At 37.3% G+C, this 10,530-nt stretch overlaps 1 protein-coding gene across 1 annotated transcript; it reads left to right on the top strand.

The window, feature by feature from the left end:
* On the top strand, window positions 1–6,128 carry LOC113400678 (carboxypeptidase B-like). Its single transcript, XM_026640327.2, has 5 exons — window positions 1–138; window positions 938–1,150; window positions 1,383–1,461; window positions 4,956–5,276; window positions 5,478–6,128. Exons 1-5 carry the CDS (start codon window positions 65–67, stop codon window positions 6,051–6,053), a joined length of 1,263 nt encoding a protein of 420 aa, XP_026496112.2. The 5' UTR covers window positions 1–64; the 3' UTR covers window positions 6,054–6,128.
* Window positions 6,129–10,530: the final 4,402 nt, after the last annotated feature.

Genomic DNA, 10,530 nt, shown 5'->3' with positions numbered 1-10,530 from the left:
ATTAATTAATCATTGGCACACATGATCGAAACGAAAACATCTAACGTGAGTTGGAGAATTAAAAATGTTTTCCACTTTTATATACATCATAATTATAACAGTTTCAAGTGGTCTTTGTAAAAATGAATTATATAAGGGGTAAGTAAATAGATATTAAATAAAATTATTAAAGCTCGATGTAAAATGTTTTTCTTCAGAGTCAATTGTAGACTTTGGAAATTTAATTTTTATTCAGTCTTTGTCCAATGTTTCGAATTTGTTTGATTTATAAATGAGTTTTTATAAGACTTCTGTCTGTGGTAAATTCCAGTACAAGGTTAATCGTATCTACAATGTAGTTATTTTAGTTACTAAGCAGCAATTTATTGTATTGTGGTCCAATATAAATGGAAGCTAGTGTAATAAAACTCGAATAAAATAAGCTAGTTTGGTTCCCATAAAGTTGGAGAAGGACAGCTCCAAATATTGTTTTTTCAGATACTAAATCGTAATACAATACAATAATAAATATATATATATGTGTATGTCACAACTGTCACTATTTCTTTACAATATTTTACAATATAATAGTTTACAATATTTATTTTTCCAGCTTTTGTTACAATCATCCATTATCTTCCGCTTTTCAACCCGGATTAACAATTCCCATGTCCAATTCAAAAATATTCTTCCTCTACTTTTATTATAAAAATGTCAAACCAAAAAGTATTCATCACATTTATATAATTCTGTGATTGAATATAACTCAATAGCTAAAAGCTATACAACCTTAAATGATTATTTATAAATATTTTATATAAAATAATTTATAGGCTTACAATAGTTACCAGTTTATTTTTACGCTAATCAGCAATACTATGTTTTTTCGGTTTAGGAGGAAATGTATAAATTTTACTATCTTTACAAACCTGCCTACCTACTTAAAATTCTATTTCAGATACAGGATATACAAAATTGATTTGCTTAATATTAAACAAGAGGACAAGTTTAATTTATTAAAAAGCGACTTGATTGACTTTTGGAGGAAGCCCTCGCACAAATACAATGTTAGTGGCCAAGCAATGGTACCACCATCACATTTTGAATGGTTCGAAGAAAAACTCGGAGAAAACAATATAACAAGAGATATTATCATAGATGATGTATTTGAGTGAGTATTAGATATACATAAATCGATCATTTTGATTATAGTTTTATCAATATTAATTACAACTAATTTGCAACATAATCAAATATCGATAGTCGACAAATTATCTTGTAACGCTTTAAAAACATTTAAATTTTGTTAAATAAATAATTAAAAAACAAATTTTAAATTCAGTTTCTAAATACGGTGAGTGATTTGCTATTTGTGAGTTGTAAACATTGAAAACTCTTTTCAGATATCTTCATGAAATATTTCTAAATGAAGAAGGAACAGAGGCGAATTTTGATTACAACAACTACCACAGGTATGACAAAGTAAGTTTTCTCCAACTTAAAACACTTAAATACTTAACTAAAAACTATTGATTATGTACATATTATGTACCAGTTCTTAGACAGACGATCTAAATTTTATCCGTCCATAGAGTTGAACAATTAAAGGTTGTCATTATACTGATGTACGGACAGAATAATTAATGATTACATATATATACAATTATAGTATTTATGAGCATAGCATTAAAAAAGAAATACGAATATGTTAAATGGAATATACGCTTACTGTAAATAATATGAAATTAACACTTATATCATTATAGACAAATTTCCTTAAAATTCGTTCAGAAGTACAAATGCTTAAATTGATTGAGTAACATGTATCTGAACACTATAATATAAGCCAGATTTATGATGTTTGTGCACATATGTGCATAGACACTAATTACATCTACACACATCTCAGCATGGACGCAACTCAAACACAAGTGTGGTAGTGCCACACTGCATACCTTCGGGTTGCAGCCGAATGGGCCGGCACGCCCGGGGAAGTACCACTCTCTCACTTAAAATCGGCGTAAAATGGTAGCTATGCTACCGCGTTTCGTCCGGTATGTGAGAGTCCCGGAGACCCGACCCCCTCCCCCCAAAACATAATGGTTGTGCAGAATTTGGTTTCATTACCCCAGGAGGGTACCATCAACGACTGCGGTGGAGAATCCATCTCTGGGCATCCATGCTCACGACGTACACCACCTGAGCAGGGATGCCCAGGCTGCCCTCCGAATTCTGGGGGGGGCAATTTTGCGCTCGTCACTGATCGGGGCAAGCGGAGCAGGCATGATAAGGCAACCTCTACCACCCACACCGTGGACTTCTGCAACATAAGGGATGAGGTCCCTTATGTTGCAGAAGTCCACTCCAGCTTGAACGCCGTTCACATTCACCTTGAGACGGCGAAGCCGGCCTTGCTCTTTCTTACCGAGACCCAGATATCCTCTCCTGCCGATACGACTTTTCTTTCATACCCCGGGTACAAATTAGAACATTCCTTTGTACCATTCCTTGAGCTGGGGTGTGCGTTTACGTCAGAGATGATATCTGCTCTCGACGCCTCGGCAGCCTTGAAGGGCAGGATCTATCGATTATCTGGTTGCGTGTAGACTGCGACGACCATCCGCGAATCTACGCGTGCCTTTATAGGGCCCATCATCCATCACAGTGGTCGGACCACTGTCTCGTCTGGAGTACAGTGCCGGTTGCGCGGTACTCACGACCTCGTTTCGTGGGCTGACGCCGAGTGTGGCACTACAAGTCAGCAGATTGGGATGGGATGCGGTCCTTCTTTGCATCTTACCCATGGGAGCAGGTTTGTTTCTCGCCGGATGATCCGAGCGTTGTTGGTGCCTCTGTCGCCGATGTGGTACTTCAGGGTATGGAACTGTTCATTCCGTATTCTGCGGTCCCAATCGGTGGCAACTCCCAGCCCTGGTTTGGTCGTTTCTGCAAAACGGCTTCACGCCGAAAATGGGAACGCTACCAAGACTGGGCTAACGCATCGGCGTCTCGTGATGTAAATACCAGCGCATTCAGAAAGGAATATAACTCTGCCACTAGATCTTTCAAAAACGTGATTGCTAAGGCGAAGACGGAGTACATTGGCAGAATTGGTGAGAGACTGGGCGCCTCCCTTCAGGAACACGTGCGTTCTGGTCCCTCACTAAGGCTGTCTTAGGGAATTTCTGTCAGCCCTCTTTTCCATCTTTGCACAGAGACGGTGAGTCTTTGACCCATACCGCGAAGGAGAAAGCTGATCTTTAAGGCTCTCTCTTCGCGGCGAAATTGACTCTGGATGACCGAGGAAAGTCACCACCAACAATCCTGCGGTGTGATACCACGATGCCGGAGGTTAAATTCCGGCAAAGTGCAGTTCGTAAAGCACTTCTTTCCTTGGATATTCATAAGTCGAGTGGACCCGATGGCATCCCTCCAATCGTGCTACGGACTTGTGCTCCCGAGTTGGCGCCGGTTTTAAAGCGTCTTTTCCGGCAGTCCTATGCATTCGGCGTCGTCCCGAACTCCTGGAAGACTGCTTTGGTTCATCCGATCCCTTAAAAGGGCATCCGCTCAGACCCGTCCAATTATAGGCCTATAGCCATCACCTCCTTGTTCTCCAAGGTAATGGAGTTCATTATAAACTGCCAGCTCCTGCGGTACCTAGAGGAGTACCAGCTGATTAACGACCGCCAGTACGGTTTCCGTCAGGGTCGCTCAGCCGGTGATCTTCTAGTGTACCTGACTCATAAATGGGCGGAATCAGTTGAGAGCAAGGGGGAGGCATTAGCAGCCAGTCTGGACATAGCGAAGGCCGTCGATCGCGTGTGGCACAAAGCGCTTCTTTCGAAGCTTCCTTCCTATGGGCTTCCCGGGAAATTATGCAATTGGATTACCAGTTTTTTGGCAGATCGGAGTATTAAAGTCGTTGTCGACGGTGCATGCTCCGACCAAAAATTCGTCAATGCTGGTGTTCCACAAGGCTGCGTTCTATCACCCACTCTGTTTCTTCTGCATATCAATGACTTGTTGCAAATCAGTAACACTCACTGCTATGCAGACGATAGCACCGTAGACACCTCATACACCGGTCGTGCTAATATTTCTCTATCAATTGGAAGGCAAAGCCAAATTGGCATCAAAAAAGCTCGGTGTGCTCAGCAAGGCAAGGCAGTATTTCACGTCGGCCCATCGTCTAAGACTTTACAAGGCACAAATTCGGTCACACATGGAATACTGCTCTCACCTCTGGGCGGGTGCTCCCCAGTACCACCTCCTTCCATTCGACCGTATCCAACGTAGAGCGACTCGAATTATCGACGATCAAGCCCTCTCCGATCTGCTTGATCCTTTAGCTTTGCGTAGAGATGTTGGATCGCTCTGCATCTTCTACAGAATTTATCACGGGGAATGTTCCGAGGAATTGTTCGGACTAATCCCGCCTGCTGAATTTCACCTTCGGACATCTCGTCAAAATTCAAAATATCACCCACACCGCCTAGATGTCAGAAAATCCACAACAGCGCGATTTTACTTTTTGTACTCCTTCCTGAAAGGCCGGCAATGCACCTGCAAGCCCCCTTGGGTTTGCAGATGTCCATGAGCGGTGGTAGTCACTTTCCATCAGGTGAGCCTCCTGCTCGTTTGCCACCTCTACCATAAAAAAAAAGAATTGGGATGACATTAGCGCATGGCATCTGACAGGGCTGTGTGGATTGGTATGGCTTGTATCTATGAAAAAAAAAATATTCGTAAAATTAATTCTTTTATTGGCAAATGTAAATATTAGTGATGGTAAGTGTCCACCACAACCCATAGACATTGACACTGTTAGAAACAATAATCATTCCTTACATCGCCAAAGCAAAAAAGTCAAAAATTTTTAATAAGTAACAGGAAAGCAAACGTTTAGTAAAACAATAAATAGACCTTATATTACGACCATTAAAATAAGTCATCTTAACAATATATTTTTACAGATAATAAGTTACTTGAAATCGATTGAAGAAGCTTATTCAAATTCAAGTGAAATTTCGATACAATTGGTTGAAGCTGGTAGAACAGATGAAGATCGACCTTTGGTTTATTTAACAGTTACTGCTAAATCTTCCCTGAAAACTCAAAAACCTTTAGTAATCATTGAAGCTGGAATAAATCCCAGAGAGTGGATCACAGTACCATCAGCTATAAACATCATTGACAAAATAGTCCAAGAAGATCAGAAGAATTTTTTGCAAAATTTACAATGGATTATAATTCCTGTACTAAATCCAGATGGATATGAATACACTCATACAAATGTAAGTTTATTTGAATCATTTAAAAAAGTAATAAGATCATATCATATTAAATTAAATTAAAACAATGTTTTAAAATAAAATTACTTACAAATTTTAATTACAAAATACCGATGATTCTCCCATATACCATTTAATTACTATTACGCTATATAATTATCTATAAAATCTAAATCAGTACTGACATTTGCTGTTTGATTTTAGCTTCGTCTGTGGACGAAATCAAGAAGCACAAGAAGCTCCCTCGGTCCAATCTGTCCAGGCGTCAACATCAATCGTAATTTTGACATTGACTGGCTTTTCTCAGACACGAGCTCCAGTCCGTGTAGTCATCTATATGGTGGTGTGGAAGCATTTTCTGAACCTGAAACAAAAATGATTAAGAATTTAATTGAAAAATATGGAAGAACTATACAATTGTACATCTCGCTACAGAATAATGGACGTTTTATTTCGTATCCTTGGCAATACGAAAGAGCTGCAAGTGGCATGTTTCGTCAACATCATTTACTCGGTTTAGAAATGACATCTGCAATGGGTGATGATTATGTACTTGATATTGGTTCTGAAACACTCGGTGATCGAGCTTCTGGTACCAGTACAGATTATGCGATGGATAATGGAGTTTTGTATACGTTTAACGTCAATATTGAAAAGCAAGGTGCAAGCGGTGTGATCATACCAGGTAACGAAATTAAACCAATTGCTGAAAATGTATGGAATGCAGTAGCTATCGCAGCCAAAAGTATTATGAAACGTAGCGCGAATACAAATAGTTAGCGAATACAAGTTGATACAGAATAAATGTAGAAAATTAAAACAGTTTTTAATACAATTTTAAGGATTAATCATACTACCACTTGTTATGGTACTAAGCGCCGGGAAAATGGTCAATACCGCCCATAGACATTAGCGCTGTAAGAAATATTATCCATTCCTGACAACGTCAATTCGCCACCAATCTTAGGAACTAAGATGTTCCTTGTGCATGTATGGGTCATTCAACCCTTTCAAACTGAAATACAACTACTAATACAACATACTAAGGTTTGTTGTTTAGCGTAAGAATACATAATGAGTGGGTGGAACCCAGACTAATTCGCACAAAACCCTACCATCAAGTAAGTAATATAAAAACTTACATACAAAGAACTTGTATATTAGTCTAAGATCCGAACTTAAAACGATCTTCACCGAGCTGATAACAGAATGACAAATATTTTATACCAAATTTAGTCTATTAGAAAATATGTCAAGAATTGGTTGTCTAAACAAAATTCTGGACAGACTATTTCTAATTATTTAAAAAAAAAGTTAATGTTGCCACATCAATTAATTATTTTTTTTTACCCTGACTTAAAGTATGATAGACTATTCACATAGACTATTCTTTTCCTGGACAAACTACTCGGTTGTCAGTTATAAGCAGGTATGTCGATGACAGTTACCTTCACTTGCTTGATTATAGAAAAAATGTATATCAATATAAGCGCATTTTATTGCGAACACGTTGATATAGGGTTGCCTGCAAAAAACTTGGTCCTAATTAGGGTTTGCGAATTTTAAAGATTAAATTTTAACGCGAGTAGAAAAGACAAAAAGATTCGAGTTGAGTCTAGCATGTGATGACATATTCTCTAATAGACTAAATTTGTTATAAAATATGTTTCATTCTATTATCAGCTCGGTGAAGGTCGTTTTAAGTTCGGATCTTAGACTATATCGCTAGCATTCGTATTAAGTGTGTGTATTTGAGTGTGTTGTGTTTAAATTAAATACTATTTATATACAGTAAGTTGTTTTTTTTTAAATTGTTTTTTGTATCCAATTCAACGTCACAAATATTTAGTCAGGTTTTAACCGTGTTCTATTTAAGTTTTTAATATGATATGAATATATATGAATAGCTTGCAAAAACGAATTTGAACCGAAGATCAAATCTATAGCAGTTTTTGGAGTTTCCTCTCGAGTGATGTTCCCTACCAGGTCGGAGTTACGATGTAAAGAGAAAAACATCTCTCGCTAATTATGTTAGAATGCCATCCTATCAGCTTATGAACGGAGATGTTCACATTTATACTCTGATTTAACAAAAAACAAAACAATAGAAGGTTTTGTGCATGAAACGTCTGGCGTCACAAAATAGATGAAATGTAAATTTCCAATTTTAAAAATTAATCCAACATAATCCCGCGTGTCGAGAAAATCTTTCTCGTTTTAAAATAACGAAACAAAACAACAAAAATTAATGCAATCGGCTACATGCAAAACATTTATATATTTAATGCATGTGTTTTTTTTAAGAGTTCCTATAAAAATATTAATAAATAAAATATATTTTTATACATGATTTATTGGGTAGATTGACGTACCGTACGACGTACGTACCGGGTACGTAAAGTGTAACCTTACTGCCCCGACTGTCTCATTGGTTTAGTAGCTAGATTTACGGCCACAGATACCGAGGTTCTGGGTTCAAACCCCATGTTGAGCCAATCAAAAAATATTAGGTTTTTTGTTGAAAAAATCCCAGACGCAGCCAGTCTGGAAGTCTCTTCTATGCCTTGGAAACCGATACTACGCCTGAACACTTTCCGTTCGTATCGGATTTGCCGTCTTATTGGATTATGAAAGTACAAATATATTTTTGCACTACAATATTTTCTGCATAGTTGGCTGCCCTCTCTTAAGAATATTCGGTAACGACGGTTGCCGAAATCCATCAGGTCAACATTACCAAAGTGTAGAGTTTCTTGCCGGTTCTTCTCAGTAGAATTAACATTCGAAACCGTTGCTACCACGCAATTGAATTTTTAGTATGTCATAGACTAGTATCACTTATATTAAAGAGAATATTTGGTAGTGAATTCACCCATCTCCTTAAAAAGAAAAATTGCCGTAAGTTTTTTTTATGTCTAAGTAAATTTATTGGTTTTTTTGTAGACAAAATTTCGGACATGCTGAGGTACATTAACTTTTTGTAACAATCAAATAGGTTTATACAATTCTAGACGAGATAAGTCACGACGAAGAGAAGAACCACACTGACTTTTTTTACATAAACTTACAGACAAAGACTGTCGTGAACACGTTCCTGCATGTTGTCGCTCCATAGTGCTATTCTGAAAGAACTCGCATCGTATTCCACTCGTGGAACGTTTAAGATCAACTCACGATAATACACTGGATGCGTGTATTCTTTCAATGTTATAGTTAACTTGTCACCGCGGTTCCGCTTGCGTTTAAGGGGTTGGTAGTCTGGTGTAAGGCTTAGAAAATATATGTTTCATATGAGTTCAAGATTGCTTCATACCAAATTTCATCAAATTCAAATCCGAGGTTTGGCCGTGAAAGAGCAACAGACAGACAGACAGACAGAGTTACTTTTGCATTGATAATAATAGTTTAAGTTATTGAAGTTAATTTCACAAATTAATTTCTTAATTTTCACGATCGTGTTCTGCAGCAGATACCGTATTTTCGGACAAATGTGGTACCCGATGAATGGTCACCACCGCCTGACGTTAGCGTTGTCAAAAATATTGACCATACCTACTTCGTCAATGCGCCAACCTTGGAAACTAAGACGTTACGTCTGTGTCTGTAGTTACACCGAGTGAAAAAAAAATCGTTGAAATAAAAAAATATATATATATTAATTATATTTCACTCTCGCCCTCATATCGTAACAATGCAACTCATAAATCTCTTAAGATGGCGACTTCACAAACTAGAACAATGAGACAGACTTATATTGCTTCTTCTAGTCTTAAACTATCCCAAGTTTCACCATAAATTTAAATATGAATATGTCGTTCCGAGTAAAAAGGAAGTACGGCGCGAGTTGTGAATACCGTCGACCGCATCTTACACCGATTTGTTATGTTTCTTTTAATTAGTAAATATCAAAAGATGACGTGATCTTTAGTATTTAGAATCTTAAGTTGTATTGTTATTGGTGTTTGATCTAAATAATATAAGAATTTACCAGAAAAATTAAGGACTTCAATGGGACCAAACGCGAAGTCAACCCTCGCAAACAAAGAATAATTTTCCAAATCGGTCCATAAATAACAGAGTTCTGAGAGGTCGAATATAACAAAATCTGGTATTTTAATTATATACTAAACCTCCTTCATTTATAAAACTTAAATAGCGACTTAAATTCGATGAAAAACAATCTGGTCTCAATGAATAACTTCATATTTTTTAAAGATTTGAGCAAGCAGTTTCTATGTGCTGATTTTGTGTTTATAATTTATCGCTCTTTGCCTTTTTTTCACGAAATAGAGACCTTTAGAACAAGTATCTTTCTGAGTTGGCCCGGTGTTTTTTACCCACAAAAACCATTGTAATGACTATCTTCAGCACGGATCGGAGACACCGCGTGATCGTGTCGCTGTACATCCCCGTGCTCTGCTTCATTCGTAGCTCGACAGGGCTCTCCTCAGGGGATGAAAGTTGATCTCACATTCGCACTGGAGCAGCGTGATATTTAGCGCTCTGAAACCTTCTTAAAAGAAAAAATAAACCCAACGTTATTTACAGGATGTTAATTATACGTAAATGTAAGATTACAGAGTTCTTAATTTTCTTTTTCATTTTTTGAACATGTATATGTAACCTGACATATGCAACGGGGTTTATAACCAGGGCCAAGTATAAATTAAAATATATATATGTATATACATATATATGAAACGAAACGACTCGTTAATAATATATAAATGTTTATATATTATTTATTTACTAATTCCAGATACGGTGTAAAAAGAGGTAAAACCAGAACCGAGAAAATTGTTTTCGTCGGCTTCGGAAAATGTTGGCGTTAATGGTTTAATCTCTCCCTTTTATTGCTCGTTACGCGTTCGCAAAAGAGAAACGTAACTTAAATAAGATAACGTTACTAGGATTGGAAAGTTATTCCTTGTTATTACAGTAACAGCCTGTAAATTTCCCACAGCTGGGCTAAGACCTCCTCTCCAATTGAGGAGAAGGTTTGGACCATATTTCACCACGCTGCTCCAATGCGAACTCGCAATCATCGGTTAAGATGCACGCGTTTTAACCACTGGGTCATCTCGGCTCTTTATTGTAATCATTTAAAATAACGCAATTTGTAATTCTCTATTATATAATCATATATCAACATAGTTTATTCGAGATATTGTTATGCAGTTAATTTTACATATTTTATTTTATGTAAAGAGTCACGTGATCGGAATCGTTTGAAGGGACAACTGTCACATTTTTAATT

The sequence above is a fragment of the Vanessa tameamea genome, chromosome 22 (assembly GCF_037043105.1).
Source record: "Vanessa tameamea isolate UH-Manoa-2023 chromosome 22, ilVanTame1 primary haplotype, whole genome shotgun sequence".
NCBI lineage: Eukaryota > Metazoa > Arthropoda > Insecta > Lepidoptera > Nymphalidae > Vanessa > Vanessa tameamea.
The sequence above is the reverse complement of the archived record's forward strand: the minus strand, read 5'-3'. Positions and strand labels throughout refer to the sequence as shown.